Below are 19716 nucleotides of genomic sequence, written 5' to 3'. Positions count from 1 at the left end.
GCAGGTACTGGGATCCTGGTCCCCGTGCTGACCCCTTTGAGGACATGCGCTATGTTTGGGGAGGCTTTGCCTACCTGCAGGATGTGGTGGAACAGGCCATCATCAGGGTGCAGACAGGCATGGAGAAGAAAACGGGAGTTTATGTGCAGCAGATGCCCTACCCATGTTATGTGGATGACATGTATGTATGCAGGCTGCTTAGAAAGCTCCCAGGAGAATTGTGGCTTGGGAGCCATGGGCTGTTGTCACTTCTCAGGCATGGTTTATGTCCCTGCTATCAGTGGGGGACAAACAGTGTTCCTAATCCCTGTAATTAGGACACCTGCATGGAGGATTTAGAATATGTAATGACTTGCAGAGGCCTTCCCACGAGAAGGACAGAGTGTACAGGACTTTCACATACAGAGCACATTCCTAAAATGTGACCATATCCCCAAACCCAATCAGGCAAAAATAGCGTTGGGAAATAAGCAGAGACTGAGACACAGGAGAGTGGAAAGGGGACAGCTGAGAGCAGTCCCTAGGAAAGGCAGGTCTTTGCACCCACTCTTCCACTGACTGACAGTTGCAGCTTCAGCTCCCACTCCAGTCTGGTGATGTGCTCTAGACCCATCAGCCTCACCTCGTAGTGAGACGCAGATCCTGTGTCATGCTCTGCACATCAGCTGCTTTGTGCAGTGAAGCCTTAGCCATCGCCATGCTCTGCTAGCCCTTGAGCCGTACCTGAAGTTGCGGTGATGTCTCTCACTCTGTTCCCCTGGCCTCTTTCCTTCTTCTCTCAGATTTCTGCGTGTCATGAGCCGCTCCATGCCTCTCTTCATGACTCTAGCCTGGATCTACTCAGTTGCTGTGATAATTAAGGGCATTGTGTATGAGAAGGAAGCCCGACTGAAGGAGACAATGAGGATTATGGGACTTGACAATGGCATCCTTTGGCTAAGCTGGTTCATTAGCAGCCTCATTCCTCTCCTGATGAGTGCAGGCCTGCTGGTACTGATCCTTAAGGTGAGTTGACTGGTTTCGTCTGTGGCAGCAGAATCTAGAGCCTTGAGAGCCTGCTAAGCAGGAGTCTGCACTGGCACTCTGGGGAGGAGTTAGCGTGGGTTGACCAGCAGCTTTTGGGAACAGGATTTTGGAACAAAACAGGTCTGAGTGGATGAAAACAGCAGGAGGGGCTGTCATAGATTCAGTGCTTTTTTGTGCTGCCTCACTGCTGGGAAGGCTCTTGTACAAATTGCAGCAAGCCCAGCCTCCCCTGCACAGCAGCTCTGCAGACCTGCTTGTACTAGAGCCACCTTGGAGGGTCCTTTGAAAGCCTGACGCACCTGTTGTTCTCCTGCCAGATGGGGAATCTGCTGCCTTACAGTGACCCGAGCGTGGTGTTTGTTTTTCTCTCGATCTTCGGTGTTGTGACCATCCTCCAGTGCTTCCTCATCAGCACCGTGTTCTCCAGGGCTAATCTGGCAGCTGCCTGTGGGGGCATTGTCTATTTCACACTGTACCTGCCATATGTGCTGTGTGTTGCCTGGCAGGACTATGTCAGCTTCTCACTCAAGATCTTTGCGGTGAGTCTTGAAGAAATTGTCCTTGGTAATGGGTACTCCACCAGTATGACACTCAGCAGCTCTCTAGCTGGACACTGATAGCAAGAGGGGGGGGCTGGCAATAGGAGGATAATTTTCCAGTGTAAGAGGCTATTGGGATTGGGCTTGGTGAAGAGATTAACTGAACCTGCTAGGAGCTGCTAAGAGTGTTTTATTGGCTTTGGTAGTATTATTAATTCAGCCAGACTAAGCTGCCTTGACCTCTGTGTGCTGTGATGCTGTACAGCCAGATACGCAGGCTGAAGGAACCAGCTGCCTTTCCTCTGCACAACCCTTCTTACATGTCTGGAGAGGGCAGCTGTCAGTAATCTTTTCCCTCGCATAGAAGTCCAAAGAGCAAGGGAAAGAAAACAAGGAAGCAAACAATTCTGTGTGGTGATCCAGCAGATACTTCAGGCCTTGCTTGCTGGAACCAAAACTGAGTCTGCCACTTCCCCTCTGCAAATAATCATGTTCCTTGGACCTTTGACTTTTCCTGTAAGGCTTCTGGACCATATCCCTTAGCCTTGTGCTAGAGCTGAGCTGCCCAGTTGGAGAGGAGTTGTGAAAAACTGAATGCGTGTTCATATGTCCCATTTGCAGAGCCTGCTGTCTCCAGTAGCCTTTGGCTTTGGCTGTGAGTACTTTGCATTGTTTGAGGAGCAGGGAGTTGGTGTTCAGTGGGACAATTTCTTTGAGAGCCCATTGGAAGAAGATGGCTTTAGCATCACCACATCTGCCGTCATGATGTTGTTCGACAGCTTCCTATATGGGGTCATGACCTGGTACATTGAGTCTGTCTTCCCAGGTGAGGTCTGCTTCTGAGGAAAGATTGTGTCTTCACACTTTTAAATAGATTCTTTCACCTGTTTGCTAAAGTGCAAATTTGGCCCATTTTTAAGCAGAGCTGCAGAAAGGTCATGGAGGAAAACCACCGACCAGCATCACGTTAAGGTTGTTGCTGCTAATTGCAGTGGCTGTTGGCCAGCACAGAGGCTGTGCCCTGTTGTGGCAATGGCTGAGCTTGTACCAGAAGCTTTGCTGCACTTCAGCTGTTCCCTTCTCTGAACTGCTAAGTCCACAGACCCTGCAGCAGGGGAGGAGTTGAGAATATCAGCAACACATGCATAGCACCTTTTAGCACAGGGCTTTTAACCCTAAAGTGAAGTTTGGGGAAAGAGTTGTGTCTTACCCCCAAAGTCTGGCAGTGTCTTCATAAAGAAAGATCTCTTTGTTGTCCTGCCTATCCTAGACTTGGGATGACATACTTCCCTTCTTGTCCTGAAAGCTAATGTAAGAAAGGGGACAGATGCAGTCAGGCTTATGTAATGCTTTTCTCTTTAGGCCAGTATGGAATTCCCAGGCCCTGGTACTTTCCTTTCACGAAGTCCTATTGGTTTGGTGAGGAACCACAGGACAGGCAGCACCCTCATTCTGACCAGAATGGGCCTTCAGAAGGTAAGTGCTGGACATAAGTCTTTCTGCAGTGAAGTGTTATGGTCTGCCTTTTTGAAAGGAGAGTCCAAGGACACCAGGACTGGCATGGCTAAGGTGAAATTGGTCATCCCTTTATCACAGTCTGGGTATGTTGATCAGGTGGCTGTATCCAGGTAAACCCAAGGTACTTTGCCCACTTGAGTGCAGTTGGGTACTCCAGCCTCATGGAGTCGAATTCCTCCCATTTTTTCTGATGCTGGTGATACTGGAGATCAACTCCCAGATAAGCCTAGTAGAAAAAAGAGCTAAAAGACAACTTCTATGGAATGTTCCTGTCCCTGAGGAAGAAATGTGGTCAGTTCTTCATATAGCTCATTTCTCCTTGGATCTCCACAGACTCAGGGGAATGTGATGTTTGTTAGAACTCCCACACAGTTGCTGTTGAAACCTATCGTATCTCTCTCAGCTCTGCTCTGTTTTCTTCCAGTCTGCAAGGAGGAAGAGCCAATGCATCTGAGCCTTGGTGTTTCCATCCAGAATCTGGTGAAGGTTTATCGTGACGGCAAGAAAGTTGCTGTAGATGGTCTCACACTGAACTTCTATGAAGGACAAATCACCTCCTTTCTGGGACACAATGGAGCAGGGAAAACCACTACAATGTAAGAACAAAATAATGCTTTAAGACAGTGGGGAAAGCAACTTTGAATACTGTGATTCCTATCAATATGGTACAGGTAGCTGCACAACTGCACTGTGCAAGCTGGTGCAGACTAGGGTGCTCTGCTGATTTCCCTAGTTGTGCAGCTGCCTCAGGAGATGCACAGATGCAGGGGACTGCGGAAACTGGAGGTAGTTCAGGTTGAGGCTGTGCCAAATGAATCTGATGGCAGCATTTTTTAGTAATACCATTTGTGATTCTGACTTAATAGTGTAAGCAAGAGTTGGGAATGAAAGGATGAGACTCTTTTAGAGGAAAAAGTATTTCCTTCAAGCAGAGTTATATGGGTGTGCTTTGATCGATGTTAAAACTGATTATTATTTTTATCCACTAGTGAGGTGTTCCTTAGACTACTTTTCTGATGTGGGAGTTCCTCAGAGCTTCCACTCACTCTTCATTCATCTATCCTGGCACGGGCAGCAGCCATTTCCTAGAGGTGGAACCTGCTTATCTGTTGTGTTTGTCCCTCAGGTCCATCTTGACTGGCTTGTTCCCCCCAACCTCGGGTACAGCCTTTATCCTGGGCAAAGATATCCGCTCGGAGCTCAGTGCCATCAGACAGAACCTTGGTGTCTGTCCACAACACAATGTGCTGTTTGACTTGTGAGTAGCATCTATGAGATGCAGAGCTGATATTTGGGTTCTTTAGAACACAGTAGTGTGCTTTCAACTAGGACAGTCCTATCTCTATCTGTGTGCATGGTGTGAGACAGTGGGGTGTGAGGTTGGTACAAGGACATTCTGTCCATTATCATGTTCGTATGTGCCAGTGAATTATTAGAAAAAGTTTGCACTTTCATCTTTCATGTCTCTTTAAAGAAATCTACTCCATTAAACTTAACTAGGCCAAATGTTTCCCCAGTGCCTAGTGATTTGGGATGTTTGGGGTACTCTGTCAAGCACCCTTAAAGGAGATTATTTACACTGATGCTGAATAGCCACACCCTGAAATCAGACCCAAGTTGAGCACACCCAGTCTGTAGCTCCTTCCTGACATCTTGGCCTTAAAAAAAGATGTTTTCCCAAGCAAACAAACATGCCAGCTGTAATGCCTATGCACGGTGCTGTCAGCTGTGCCCTAAGCCTGCTCCTGTTTCCTAGGCTAACTGTGGAGGAGCACATCTGGTTCTACGCTCGGCTCAAAGGGCTGCCAGAAAAGAAGGTGCAAGAGGAGATGGAGCAGATGGCAATGGATGTTGGTTTGCCTCACAAACTGAAAGCTAGGACAAGCAAACTCTCTGGTAGGTTCAGCTGCTTCCTCAGCCCCAAGAAAGACTCTCTTGGGTTTCACAGAAGCTTCATCACAGACCTTGGTTGGATCCTCCAATTAAATATAGACTACAACACAATGAAGCACTTAAGGAAATCAGTTATTTATTAAGTACCTAATCAGTATATCTTACTAAACTTAATAATCTTACACTATCTTATGCTATCTAATAGCCATAACAAATTACTCACTTTCTCTGCGTATTTTGTACTTGTTTTCATCACGACATGTGATATGTGTTTTCCAAATGCTTACTAATATGTTTGGGTTTTATGGATTTAGGTGAGAGTGACTCAGACCATAATCTCCAAGTCCCTTGCTGTTTGTGAATTGTATGTGCATTTCTTACACGGACTTCTGCTTCTTCAGTTGGTGTACTGGAGTGTCCTTCCCCTTTGTTCAGGAGTGGCAGGATTCCTGTATCAGTCTGTACCAGATAGTTGAGAGGCTGAGACTCCTTTGTCTCTGACTCAACTATCAGCACAGACTGCACATCTGACCTTGGGAAGGAAGAGCAGATGGCCACAGGTTGGCTTCAGTATTGAAAAGTGTAATATGATTCCTTGCTGCTGCCTCTGGCACGCTTCCACAGGAGGGGTGTCTCTTGGGGACCTATTTCTGCAGCTTAAGCTCTGGAGACCTCTCAAGCTTAAGCTTGAGATCCTCAAATATGATTAGGCCTCCAAGCTGGTGACTTGCTACTGCCAGTGTGGAGATAGTATGATTCACTTAGGGAAGGGCTTGCAAGATGTGGTTTCCTGCAGTAGGAGGAGAGTTGGACTCCACTGAGGAAAGACCATCCAGATTAATTATCCCCTATCACAGAAGTCATGGGACCCTGAAGGCCTGAAACAGTAGCAGTGCTTGGTCTTCTCAGTATGCAATTCTGCTTTCTCCTGGAGAGATTATTATTCACGGTGCTGCAGCTATTGCTGTTCCCCTCATCTCTACATCAGCCTGAACATCTGTTTCTTCTTGTGTCTGTCAGGTGGCATGCAGAGGAAGCTCTCAGTTGCCTTAGCCTTTGTTGGTGGCTCCAAGGTTGTCATTCTGGATGAGCCTACAGCTGGGGTGGATCCTTATTCTCGCAGAGGGATATGGGAATTGCTCCTGAAGTATCGACAAGGTATGTGGTCTTTTTCTCTACTCCTAATGAATGTGTCATGAAAAGAAAAATAATCAATCTGATTCATGACTGCTCTCAAAATAGCAATGGGTCTTTGCAAATCTATTGTTGTCTGCACTGAGGAAGGAACAAAGTGCAAGCAGGACAAGGATGTTCTTGTCTCTTACCTGTCCTCCTTTCTCATCCTATTTATGTCAGAGCTCATGAACAGAGTTCTTCACTGGGTTGTGAAGGCAGTTGAAGTCAGAAATTTACCCTTGGTGTGCAGCAGTGCCCTGTTCTGCTCTGTGCAACCAGCCTTGCTGACATGAAATTAACTTGCCTTTGCTGAGCATGACAGGGGCCTGCAAAGAGTGGGGAGAATAAACCCATGACAGCAGTTGTGCACCTCTTCCATACTGCTAACTTTGAACAAAGAAACTTGAATTTGTGGCATCAACTTCCCATCTAACTTCATGGCAAGATCCAGATGATTGTGGCTTTGGCTTGGGAACACAGGTATGGCTGACTTACCAGCAGTGTTCTCCCTTGCTTTCTTATAGGCCGCACTATCATTCTCTCCACGCACCACATGGATGAGGCAGACATTCTTGGGGACCGGATTGCAATAATTTCTCATGGCAAGCTCTGCTGTGTTGGCTCTTCTCTGTTCCTGAAGAATCAGCTGGGAACAGGCTATTATTTGACTCTGGTCAAGAAGGATGTGGATTCCTCTCTAAGCTCCTGCCGAAACAGCAGCAGCACAGTGTCCTACCTGAAAAAGGTACAGCTCACCCTTCCTGCTCATATTCATTCTTTCGTCATGAAATCTCAAGCTTATGGAAAGCAGCAGCTACGATTTTACATGGTAGAATGTCTCAAAGAGATAGCCTTTATTCTTTAGAAGAAGTGTTAGTTGCTTTCATAGGTACTAGGCCAGATCTTGTCTAGTTAAACTGTTGCATGGGATGTACACCTCAGTTACTGTTTCTTTCAATGCTGGTGGTCCAAAGCTGATTGGAGAGATACAGAATAGATGAAGCGGGCACTTTTGTAACACTCAGATCTTTAACCGTGACCTCTTGTATTTCAGCCCTTTGCAGTTGTACCTCACCATTACTTTCTGACTCTTCTGTGGAGTATCTAGCATGTTGCAGCATCTGGTTGGAGTTACCTAGAGTGTAGCATCTGGTGGGCTCCCTTTTGATTAAACAACAGGAAACAATGGTTGTCTTTTCTTTTGTGACCAGGATGACAGTGTCTCCCAGAGCAGCTCTGATGCTGGCCTTGGCAGTGACCATGAAAGTGACACACTGACAATAGGTAAGGCTTGTAAAAGAGTGCAGGATTCAGTCCCAGTGCTGACATTGCTCTATCTTTGACATTGGACAACTGCCTTAACCTCGTGCCCCTGTATAGCTACAGTCTTGGGACAACTATTAAATTCACAGAAATGGTATTTTAAAATCTGTAAATAGTGGAACATTTTTCTTTAGTGAGCCATTTTGGGTTCAAGCTGTCCTGAGATTTAATAAACCAAAGAGTATGTAGTTGCTAGGCCTGTTAGCAATATGTAATGTTTGCTGGTGAACTGTACCTCAGTGACTTTCAGGGCTGCTAGTAGCATGTAAAAGCTCTCCCAGATTCTGCAAATAAACAGACTAGCCAGGCTTAGGTCCAGGCTTTCATCCAAGATTGTGTTAAATGTAAAAAGAAACCAGACTTTCCATGGAAATGAGCTGCTTTCCACAGATGTCCCATTTTCCCTCCTTTCCTTGCAGCAGGGTATTTCAGACTGAGCTCTTCTTTCCACATAATGAGCAGTAACAGGATGAGCACTGTCTTTTCCTTTTGGTTTTTCTAGATGTGTCTGCAATTTCAAATCTCATTACAAAACATGTTCCTGAGGCCAGACTGGTGGAGGACATCGGCCATGAATTAACCTATGTCTTGCCGTACAAGGCTGCTAAAGAGGGAGCTTTTGTGGAGCTGTTCCATGAAATTGATGACCGTCTCTCTGATCTTGGCATTTCAAGCTACGGCATCTCTGAAACCACGCTGGAGGAGGTGAATGAGCTGAAGATTGTCTTTTGACTTAAACTAGGCAAAATGACTCATGGCAGAAATAAGAATGAGATGGGAGTCTTGTCTCCCTGTAAACATTTATTGTGAAACAGGCAGCTTTGTGTTCCTGTACAAAAAGGATTGTCTTCTGCCCTGTTAAAGTGTATGCTCATAGAAGCATGCATTAAAAATGCATGTAGTACAGGCAAGCATAGACAGGTCCTTTGCACTCAGTTGTACTTTGCTGAGATGCTGTGTGAAGGTTAACCCCCAGTTTGGCTTCTAATGACTGTTTAAACACCTTTGAGGTATTTTTAGGAATGCTTTGTTCTTCACTTACCTGAAAACGTACGTTTCAGTACTGGAGACAGTACTTTACAGAAACCACTCAGACGTATGCCCTTGTCAGGGATGTTTTTAGGGTTTGTTCCTTGTGGCTGTGTTCCAGCTGACAAGTCTCCCTTTCTTTTACCACAGAAGTGTCATGCACTTTATTTCCTGTTCATATGAAATGTCTTTTTTAAAATAATAAGGGAAACTGAAACAGTGGTGTTGTCACTTACTGAGGTTGCCCTGTAGGTCCTCCCACAGCTATGAAGGCCTTGGCTGCTATCTGCAATTTGAAAATGGTTTTTTTCTGACTTAGGAGAGTCTGTGGGACAAGCTCCTGCAAAGGAGCATGAACAGGAGTGAGCGCTGTCAGACTAGGAGGAAGATGGGATTGCCCAAATTAAGTAACTAGCTCTTTATCTGAGACATGGAGAAGAGCTTGTGTTTGAGATACAGACTGAAAACTGGCATTGGAAAAGGACTGATGTGTGGTTACAGCTGGTTCCTGGAAGCTGGAGAGAAACCCCAAAGTCCACGTCACCATCATGCAGGGGATAAACCCTATATCCTCTGTTCTCGTGTTGCATCTGTCAGTCTTGTGCTCTCTTACAGCACCTCCTGAAGCAGTCCCCACAATATTGTTCCTCTTCTAATTTTCACTGACATTTGTCATTGCTTTTCAGATCTTTCTGAAAGTGGCTGATGATAGCGGTGTGGATGCAGAAACCTCAGGTGGGTGAATTGTTGAAGGAAACTTCAGGGGAAAGTACCCTTTTGTATGATATTTGTGTGGTTTAAGCACAAGGCTGACCAAGCCTGAATATTTCAGGAGTAGAATCTTGGTGCAGAGCTTAGCTCCCAGAGGAATAAAAGGTCCAGTGGGTATCTCTAATGAGGGGCGTTCCTGGTCTCACCAGCCTTGGACAGGTGCCTGACCTTTGTGTATGGCAGCATGTTCAGCTATACAGTGACATATGCCAAGGTGTGACAAGCCCAGTTTTAGACTGAACTGGAACTCTGCTGTGCTAATATTTTAAATTACTGAAGCCAGCTGTTCTTAGTAGACTTAATGCATGCTTTTATATACTCCTAACTTTTATTGACTCAGGGGTAGCATGTTTATTTTCTAATAATGGAGATTTTCTAGTGTTTGGGCATTTGAGTTACTTGACTGACGCTATTTCTCTAACAAATAGGAAAAACTCTTGAGAGGGTCAGACCGCAGTAGGGACCAAATGACTTTGAGAACAGCTTGCTGTGCTAAGTGTTCATGCCAGCATTTCCTGATAAACCAGTGCTAGCAAATTGCACTTGGAGTCATACGCATATTAAGTGCGAATTTTCTTAGAGAACAGCCTGCCATTTTCATGGCTAAATGAAAAAAATGTGTCCAGTGCACTGGAAGAAACTTCTAGGACAGCACACAAAAAATGGTGCATAAAACATGTGACCCTTGCAGAGTGACAGTCTTGGTTTTACTTTTGCCTGCACTGGAGTCACTGCAGATCAGCTCTTCAGATTGCAAATAAAAGACATATAAAATGAAAATGATACTGCTTTGTGTTTTCTGAGGCTAATTGGAGATTAGTTCAGCTCATCGTAATTGCATTATTTTCAGATGGGACATTGCCAGCCAGAAGGAATAGGCGTGCCTTTGGAGACAGACAGAGCTGCCTTCGTCCATTTACAGAAGATGATGCACTTGATCCTAACGATTCAGACATAGATCCAGGTATTGCTGGGGCTCAAGCCTGTTTTCTTCTTGTGCACACTTTTCCGTTTTATAAATACTGCAGATCGTAAGGCTGAGACTGCCAAAGCAAGCAGTGGTTTATTTGCCTTTAGGAATAGTGAGCAGTGCAGTATCTACAGCCTGCTCAGTCCTCCCATCAAGACTCAGAAAGATAAGGGTGAAAATGCATTCATGTGAATTTCTGTTGCTATTTCTGCTCACTGCTCTCCTTTTTTTGATGAGTGAGCTGCTCCAGCCATCACCCTGTGTCTCCAGCACAGAAGTGCCCAGAGAATATGTTTGTGAGCTTTTGAATGAGGGTCATTTCTCTTGCTAGCAGAATCCAGAGAGACAGACCTTCTCAGTGGCATGGATGGGAAAGGCTCCTACCAGATGAAGGGCTGGAAGCTCACCCAGCAGCAGTTCATGGCTTTGTTGTGGAAGAGGCTGCTTATTGCCAAGAGAAGCCGGAAGGGCTTCTTTGCTCAGGTGAGAGCACCCAACATGCAGGATCCCTCAGCAGGGACAGCTTTGGACCATGCATTTATTCAGAGATGAAGGTGGGCAGAAAACCTTAAGGGAATACAGATAACCAAAACTGGTCATCGCTGCACATCTGAGCAAAAGGGGGCCTGTGCAAGTGAAAGAAGTTACATGACAACCAAGTGGTTACAGTATTCTTGTACAGCGAGGATGCAACTGAGATTCAAATCCAAATTTGGTCTTGAGAGCAGCATTTGCAGGCTGAATCCTCTGCATCCCAAGTGATGCCCTGACTGAATGCCAGGGTAGGTCTTCTGTTGGTGTCTAGCAATGCCATGGTGTAAATAGCAAAGACCTTCCTGGGAAACTTTGAAAAAGTTTTGATCCATTAAGTGACTTGCATGTAGCTCCTGATGCCTCTAGGAACATTCACTTTAAAAAAGGCTTGCTCTTTCCTTGCACTTTCAGATTGTGCTGCCAGCTGTCTTTGTGTGTATTGCTCTCATGTTCAGCCTGATCGTTCCTCCCTTTGGGAAGTATCCCAGCCTGGAATTACAGCCCTGGATGTATGATGAGCAGTACACTTTCATTAGGTATGTTTCTTGTGGCCTAGAAATGGTGCTAAATCCTGCAAATTCTGTTCTTCTCTGCAAATGTGAGTTACTGAGTTTCTCACCAGGTTGTTTAAATTTGTTTTCTGTGCTTAGCTCAGAAGCACTGGTATTTTATTTCTGGACCTTTAAATGCCAACTCTAACTACTGGCAAGGTCATATCCATTTCTGAATGGTGCTATGACTCTAGTAATACTATGCATAAAGACCGGGAGTGTGTGTATGCTCCTAGACCAAGTGTTCTTCAAAGGGAAATGTCCACCCATATCCTTTCCTGAGCTCTCAGCCTTCCTCTGCTGATGCTTTTGCTGTGTGCCAGTTATTCCACTGACCTGATAGTGTTTCTCTGCTGTACCCATAGCAATGATGCTCCAGAAGATGCAGGCACTCAGAGGCTTTTGGACGCTCTTCTCAATAAGCCCGGTTTTGGGACACGCTGTATGCCGGGGCACTCCATCCCGTAAGTAGAACTCTGGACTGGGAGGAGGAAGCCCAGTCCCAGCTTCTGGACACCCAGTAGATTTAGCTGGCTTTAGAGAATGATAGTCATGTGTGGTCAGAGCATGATTTAAGCCAAAAGAGCTGCAATTATATTCAGTTTTTCTACTCGGGACCTTTTAGAAAGTTACCAACATGGTGAGGGAGTGAGATTTGAGTGCAAGTCCTTACTGACGGAGATGGAGACAGTAGTCTCTCCTTCAGATTACCGTTTGATCCTGAACATGGAAAAGGACCTAGTCATGTTGCTGTATGTTGCTAGCTGTAACTATTGCCATTATGCAATCCTCTCTTTCTAGCTGCACTAGAAACCTAGATTAGCACCCCCACAAACACCAACAGAAAGAGTGGGGAGCCAGACAGCATTGGTGGTATTTCCTAGCTCTGAATTGCTGCATGGCCTTGGGCAAATTACTGAAGATCCAGACTGTGAGTGCAGAAGGGGTATACAAAGTCCAGGATGGTGTGTCTAGCCTAGAAGAACTGCAGCTCTTGTTCACAGGATGATGGCCAGGGGAGCAAGGGGCCCTATGTGCTGGCCAGTGGTGGAAAGTAAGCTGTATCCTGCAAAACAGACACAGGAGTACCACCCATGGGGCACAGGGAGGAGGCTGCCCACTGATGCTGCCTTGGGGAAGAGCAGTATTCTGGTGCCCCAAAGGCAGAAATGTCATCCAAGAACTGTCTGCCATGGTCTTAGAATCATTGAATATCTTGAGTTGGAAGACACCCATAAGGATCATCAAGTCTAAACTCCCTGCCCCTCACAGAACAACTTAAAACTAAACCATATGACTAAGAGCATTGTCCAATGGCTCCTTGAACTCTGGATGCTATGCGTGCTGGGACTGACTAAAATAAAGCACTTGTACTGTGGAGCAAATGAGAAGAGGGGTGTGTCTGGCACTACTCAGTCTCTTACTGCAGTCTCTTTGGCACTGGGATCTGCTGGAAGCTGCAGAGCCTGGTCTGTTGCTCTAAGCTGTTTGTCTCAGTGAGGTCAGGCTCCTTTGAAAAACAGGCTGCCACTTCCGGGGACTGTGGTGTCTGTTACTTAAATGGCTTGTAAACAAAAGCCATCATATTTGGTTTAAAAACTGCATTTGCCTTGCCTCTTCCCTGACACAGAGGCACTCCTTGCACTGTCGGGCAGAGGGAATGGACCACTGCTTCAGTCCCAGACTCAGTCCTGGACATCTTCTTGAAAGGCAACTGGAGTATGGAGAACCCTTCACCGTCTTGTGAGTGCAGCAATGAGAAGATCAAGAAGATGCTGCCTGTGTGCCCCCCTGGAGCAGGTGGACTGCCACCCCCACAGGTAGGAGGGACCTCAGTGGTACTGTGATGAGGGATGCTCCTGGAGAGCAGAGCAGCTATGTGTGATTCTTTCAAACACGGTTTGTTTGACTCAGCATCTGCCTTTTCTGATGGGCATTTATCTGTGTTTTTCCTGGTGACGCCAGCGTGAGCAAGACACTGCTGACATTCTCCAGAATCTGACAGGCCGCAATATATCAGACTACCTAGTGAAGACTTATGTGCAGATCATTGCGAAAAGGTAGCTGTTGAACACACCCTCTCCCTTCCCTCCCCATCAAATGCTGCTTGCTGTATGGGGGATGCTGCACAAATCAGGTGAATAGGCCTGGGCAGCAGAAACTCTTCAGCAGTGGGCCAGACCCAGTCAGCTCCTCAGACTGTCCTGATCAATGGCTCAGGTGGTGTTTCTACTTTATTAGTAGAATAATGCTCAGATGCTGTGGCAGCTCTGAGGGGCAAGTCCTGAGCCTTGTAGACAGAGTACGGGGAGAATCTGGACACCAACCCTAGGGATTACACTGAAGAGGAGCAGTGGGACATGTGCCAGATGTAAGAGGCTATTGCATTCTTTTTCCTGGCCATGTGCCTGCAGCACTGGTAGGTCTGTCTCTCCTCTTGCTCCGTGTATTATACATCAGTTTTATTTTCTGTTTTTACAGCTTGAAGAATAAGATCTGGGTAAATGAATTCAGGTAAGTTACTGCCTTTTTTCTAGCTTGTATGTGGCCACTAACCGTTGAGCACTGTATTAAGCAGGACAGACCCACCCTGCTTTGCAGTTCGTTTCATATGACTCAGCTGCCAAATGTTGAGGGAACATGTTTAAGGATAAACGGGGACAACCCCAGAGCACATCCCTGGAAAGCATGCCTGCCTTATGTGGAGAGCAGTATTGGCTTGAAAAGATTTGCAGGTTGAGCCTACTGATACTCCATCCTGGGAGGTGCTATTCTTCCAAGAAAGGGAAGCAGGGAGATGTCCCGCTTTGCCTGTACTAGCAGTAGAGGATAGATGCATTCATTAAATGGAACAGCACACTGAGTAGTCATAAGTATTTAACCCCAGAAACAAAGAGTAGGAGCCATCATGGCTAAGCAGCAGTGTAGGAAGATTGAAGTCATCCCTTTGTGTGGGAGTGGACACACTTGCCTTGGATATAGTGCAGGAAAAGACATTTCAGGAGAGAAGTGGCGGCATTTTCTGGAGGTCAGGAAGTAGTCAGGTCTTAGCATCACTTTCTATCTGAACTTTCAGGTATGGCGGCTTTTCCTTAGGAGCCAGCAGTTCCCTCATGCTTCCTCCAAGCCATGAAGTCACTGATGCCATTAAACAGGTCAAGAAAATCTTGGAGCTAGCACAGGTGAGCGGCTGTCCCCCATAAACACAGAATGTACTAATGTCAGAGTCCTGTTATTTGGGAGATGACTTGGAAGCCATAAAATGGGGACTCTGTGTATGTTAGCTGTGTCCAGTGGCTTCTCCCTATTGTCTCTGAGCTGGGGTCTCCCTGACTGGTGTCTGAGAACAGCAGAAGCCTTGGGGACACACTCAGCTGAGGCTTATGCAGCCCACATTGCTGATGTGGGTTCTGCCCAACACCAGTTGCAAGCCAGTGGGGATTACAGACACCTCTGAGCATTTTGCAACAAGACAGGATGGGCTGTCTCAGGGAAGGAACAAGTGGTTGCCGTCTCCTTCAAAACCTCAATTGAGCCCTCCTGTGCTGAACCTGCCTTGGCTCAGAAAAGAATTTGGGCCACGGCTTTCTTCTTAGACTGTCTGTGGACTGCAATTCCTTTGAAGCTTGCCTGCAACCCTGGTTAATATTTACTGCTGGGTAAAAGGCAGGATGACCTCTCTTACCAGTGTGACTGCAGAAAGGAAAAGAGGGTAGGAAAGCTGCAGTTTCTCAGCCTTCTTACCACCTCCAGCTTGGCAGATACAGGCTGCAGAATGGAAAGAAAACTGTCAGAGATGTGAAAAACATAGTGGGACCCCCACTAGACTCCAGGACATGAATAAAAGTACTCTCAGAGGGTAAGTAATGGTCTCTTTGCTGTTTGCAGGGGAGTTCTGGAGATCGGTTTCTCAACAGCTTGTCAAATTTCATGAAAGGCCTGGATACAAAGAACAACGTGAAGGTAAATTAACAAATCCTCACTGCTGTGCCTGCTATTTGAAGCTCTGGTAACCTGGAGTTATTTTTAGTTGGCAAAGTCTCAGCAGTTTGCCTTGTAGAACTGTGCAGACCAGAGGTCTCTCTATTTGCTAGTGGAGCAAATGCAGTCTGTATTCTTGTGTGGGTTTCCCCAAAGTCTGTTTTTCCCTTGGAGTCTAGGCCTAAGGCCCAGAAGGGGTTCAGGGCTGGATCAGTGCTAGCTTCCAGCAGCCTCTTGTGGTTATTGATCAAACTGTATGTTCTGTCCCTGAGGAAACTAGCTGGAAGGATGTGGAAAGAAATTACATGCTCTCAATAGAGGAAGGGGTGTTCTGCAGGGGTCAGGAGCCTGTTGAGTAGCTGATATACCTGGTGCCTTTCTGATGCTGATGTCTCTTCCAGGTGTGGTTCAATAACAAAGGCTGGCATGCCATTGCCTCTTTCCTGAATGTGATCAACAATGCCATCCTTCGGGCCAACCTGCAGGAGGGCAAAAACCCTAGTGCTTATGGGATCACTGCCTTCAATCATCCACTCAACCTCACCAAGCAGCAGCTCTCTGAAGTGGCCCTGTAAGTCCTGACGTGAACACGAATGGGTTTGGGCTCGTCAGCTGCTGATTACTGGAAACAGGCAGCATAGGTGGTTTTAGTCTCACTGGTGGACACTCAGTGGCCTGTGGCATTTAGGCTGTGATGTGCTGGCCTTATTTTCTGTGGTCTGGGCAGGTGGTCATCCTTTAACCTGCAAAACAAGGACAGCAGAAGGAGAAACAGATTTTGCACTGCCCTGCATGCTCTGCCTCATTTCATCTCAGAGGAGCCAGCACCAGCATACAAATGCTTTGCTTTCTTTTTTTTGTCCAGGATGACCACCTCTGTGGATGTCCTAGTCTCCATCTGTGTGATCTTTGCCATGTCCTTTGTTCCTGCCAGCTTTGTAGTCTTCCTTATCCAGGAACGTGTCAGCAAGGCTAAACACTTGCAGTTCATCAGTGGTGTGAAGCCTGTGATCTACTGGTTGGCCAACTTTGTCTGGGATATGGTAAGGGCTTTGTGACTGTGCTAAACTGTCTTCTATTCTATATTTGCAGGGTGTCCATTGCACTGAAGTGCAAAGTGTAGTTGGGGCCAGTGGACACCACATTAATTCAGTGAATAACAACTGTGTCTATGACTTCTACGTTTACTCTCTTGGGGCAGTGGTTTACCTCAGTGGGACAAGGAGCACTGAACAGAGGATGGGAGGGCAACCATAAGCTCAATCATCAGCATTTATTATGTCGCTTTAAAATAACTGCCCCAAAATGTTTGCTTTTGTAGGCCCTTGTTCTGCTCTGTTCAAAGCAGGTTTTTTCAACCTGTGGTGTCCAGAACCTCTGAGAGTCCATTGACTACTTCTAGAGGGACCAAGAAATGTAAATTTATGTGTACTACATTGTACTTCACACATGTGACACTCCTAAGACCATCCTATTGGAAACAGCTTTGGGAACACTGAAGAATGCTGAAAACCATTGGTTCAGAGCAGAAAGACACCTTTATTTTTTTGTCATCTGAAAACAAATCTAAAGTCATATTTTTCACCTTCCAGTGCAACTACATTGTTCCAGCCACGCTAGTCATCATCATCTTCATCTGCTTCCAGCAGAAGTCATATGTATCTTCCTCCAACTTGCCTGTGCTGGCTCTCCTTCTGTTTCTCTATGGGTAAGGGATTTCTCATCAGAAGGATGACTGGGAAGGCTCTTAGACTTGGAAGGTGCTTACCTGATGTTGCTGCCTTTCCTTTTGCCAGGTGGTCCATCACCCCTCTCATGTATCCAGCCTCCTTTGTGTTCAAAATCCCCAGCACAGCATATGTTGTGCTGACCAGCGTGAACCTCTTCATTGGCATCAATGGTAGTGTGGCCACCTTTGTTCTGGAGCTCTTCACCAACAATGTATGTTTCACCGTAAGCTACTCACCATAAGCTCCTTACTGTCTTGTGCTGCTACAGTGTAGTTCCATGTTGGTGCCATGTTGCATTTAGCAGCCAGTTCTCTGGAAAGGCTTAAGCCCCCAGCTTGTACCCATTAGCTACTGCAGTGGTTTAAACGTAAGTTCTGGTGGAAATAGAGTAAAGCCCCCTTCAGCAATTCACAGAATAGTTCGGGTGGGAAGGGACCTTCTGAGACTGTCTAGTCTAACCTCCAAGCAGTGTCAGCTAGAGCAGGTTGCTCAGGGCTGTCATTTTTTGAACATTTCCAGACTCCACAGTCTCTCTGGGAAACCTCTTCCACTTCTCAATTGCTCTTAAGGTAAAAGAAATTATTTTCTTACATTCAAATGAAATTTCCTGTATGTTCTTCATAAGGGGCAGTTTCTGTCTACTACAGGCCATTTCAAGCACTTAAGCATTTACTTGTCCTCAGTTTTGCCTCCTGTGGTAGATACCTCTCTAACTGTATTGGGAACTTATGCACCTCACTTACAGAATCATAGAACCGTTTAGATTGGAAAAGACCTTTAAGATCATCAAGTCCAACTGTTAAAACTTCTGTTTTTCCAAAGCCAGATGCCTACTGGGGAAGGTGCAAGTTCCTCTCATATGCAACACAAGGTGTCTTAGCAGGCTCCATTTGACCCACACAGATGTGAAGTGTTCCTTGTAGGAGGAGGTTGAAGAGACCCTGTGGGAGTTACCTTGTTGATTGTACCACTGCCTGTGAGAATCCTGTGAGAATTGTCAAGGAGGCAGTCCTTGATGATGGTCCCTTTTGTTACAAGGCCTGTTTTAGCTCAGTAGAAACATGTGCGTGCTTGAAGAAAAGTGCCTGGCAGAACAGGAACCTCTCCTCAGGCTGCTGTCAGTCCAACCAAGGATTAGAGTCTCCAGTAGGGAGGGGCTACCCACAGCCACTGATATAAGCTGTGCTTGCACAGACTGGTTTCCTGTCTTCTCAACCTGTAGCCTTTCTGCCCGTTACGGTTTAGACTGTGAGCGTTTAGAGGAATCTCTCCTTTGGTGCAGTTTGTTTGTATCAATAGCATCTTGAGCAATGCAACAGCAATGGCTGTCCAGAGGACCCATACTGGCTCTTGGGAGAGCATTTCTAATCCTTGAATTTTTATGGGGTTGCAGTCCTGGGGGAGGGAGAGGTCAATCACAACATGGATCACGCTTGGCAGGTGATGTTAGCTTTCTGGTCAGATGGCTCACTGAAACTTGATTTTGTCTTAACAGAAGCTGAACAACATCAATGACATCCTGAAGTCTGTCTTCCTCATCTTCCCCCACTTCTGCCTGGGACGGGGACTTATTGACATGGTGAAAAACCAGGCCATGGCTGATGCTCTGGAGAGGTTTGGTAAGTGAAATTGTGTATCACAGGGACAGTGGCCTGAACTGAACAGGGAAAGCTTGAGTCTGCTCTGGATGAGCATCCTTTGCTCCTCTGGCTTTTCAGGAACCGAAAGTTCACAATTTGCAGCACAGATCTGATCAAAGCTGGCAGGTCTCCACAGCTGTCCCCTTCGGTTGTTACAAGGACTGAAGAGGGCTTGACAGATAGATCCCCAGAGTTCTCAGTTTTTAGCGGCATTAAATAAAAATGCATAAAGCCAATTGTATGGAGAGGATCATTAGGCCAAGTATAAGGAGTGACTGAGAGTCTGGAAAGCTGGATTTGTTTTTTGTGGGATGCACATGCCAGGCCTGAGTCACAATCTTTCTGTGCTTCACTAACCTTTCGGGAAGGTGGCCCAGCTCTTCTTTGGCAGACTGAATTCTCTGGGCCCAAGTCCCAGCTTTGCTGCAGTAAGAAATGTGCATGCAGCCACAACTGGCCCCTTGTGTGGTCTATCCCTTCTCTCCTCCCGTTGGCTGTTCTCCAGTTGCCCCAGTGCCCAGCTTGGTGAGCTCTGCAGGAAGAAGTGCTAGCCTGTTCCTGTTGCTCTGGAAAGGTGACTGTGCTCTTTGTCTCATTTTGGCAGGAGAAAATCGTTTTGTGTCCCCTCTGTCGTGGGACCTGGTGGGAAGGAACCTCTTTGCCATGGCAGTAGAGGGCGCTGTCTTTTTCCTCATCACAGTGCTCATCCAATACAGGTTCTTCATCAAACCCAGGTAGGTTGTCTGCTCCACTTCATCTCTGCAGGCAGGTGAAGTTTTCATTCCTGTGCCCCATAAAGTGAGGAGAATATTAACTATGGAGACCCTGTCATCTGCTAAGGCTTTATCATGTTGCTCTCTCCAGGCCTGTCTATGCCAAGCTGCCTCCTGTGAATGATGAAGATGAGGATGTAACCAGAGAGAGACAGAGGATAATTAGTGGAGGAGGACAGAGTGACATCTTGGAAATCAAGGAGCTAACCAAGGTGACAGAAAAGTTCTGCATTCCTAAGACTTGTTGGCACAAAACCATGCA

The 19716-nt window shown here is 46.3% G+C and overlaps 1 protein-coding gene across 5 annotated transcripts in view; it reads left to right on the top strand.

The window, feature by feature from the left end:
• ABCA1 (ATP binding cassette subfamily A member 1) overlaps positions 1-19716 on the top strand; it is a 99827-nt gene that overhangs the window by 71378 nt on the left and 8733 nt on the right. For 3 of the 5 annotated variants that reach the window (XM_074857164.1, XM_074857166.1, XM_074857168.1), the window contains 29 exons: positions 5-181; positions 783-1005; positions 1344-1565; positions 2187-2391; positions 2928-3041; positions 3508-3679; positions 4210-4341; positions 4840-4979; positions 5997-6134; positions 6677-6897; positions 7364-7436; positions 7978-8180; positions 9191-9239; positions 10126-10239; positions 10577-10728; positions 11191-11315; positions 11696-11794; positions 12961-13150; positions 13296-13390; positions 13812-13844; positions 14407-14512; positions 15219-15293; positions 15713-15882; positions 16177-16354; positions 16904-17019; positions 17108-17252; positions 18537-18660; positions 19286-19415; positions 19546-19666. In XM_074857164.1, coding sequence (XP_074713265.1) covers positions 5-181; positions 783-1005; positions 1344-1565; positions 2187-2391; positions 2928-3041; positions 3508-3679; positions 4210-4341; positions 4840-4979; positions 5997-6134; positions 6677-6897; positions 7364-7436; positions 7978-8180; positions 9191-9239; positions 10126-10239; positions 10577-10728; positions 11191-11315; positions 11696-11794; positions 12961-13150; positions 13296-13390; positions 13812-13844; positions 14407-14512; positions 15219-15293; positions 15713-15882; positions 16177-16354; positions 16904-17019; positions 17108-17252; positions 18537-18660; positions 19286-19415; positions 19546-19666 — 4042 coding nt within the window. The remainder of the gene's footprint in view (positions 1-4; positions 182-782; positions 1006-1343; positions 1566-2186; positions 2392-2927; positions 3042-3507; positions 3680-4209; positions 4342-4839; positions 4980-5996; positions 6135-6676; positions 6898-7363; positions 7437-7977; positions 8181-9190; positions 9240-10125; positions 10240-10576; positions 10729-11190; positions 11316-11695; positions 11795-12960; positions 13151-13295; positions 13391-13811; positions 13845-14406; positions 14513-15218; positions 15294-15712; positions 15883-16176; positions 16355-16903; positions 17020-17107; positions 17253-18536; positions 18661-19285; positions 19416-19545; positions 19667-19716) is intronic. The other 2 variants (XM_074857165.1, XM_074857167.1) reach the window with 1 other exon arrangement.

This window comes from Strix uralensis, chromosome Z, assembly GCF_047716275.1.
Source record: "Strix uralensis isolate ZFMK-TIS-50842 chromosome Z, bStrUra1, whole genome shotgun sequence".
Lineage (NCBI taxonomy): Eukaryota > Metazoa > Chordata > Aves > Strigiformes > Strigidae > Strix > Strix uralensis.
This window is presented reverse-complemented; position numbering and strand designations above follow the sequence as displayed.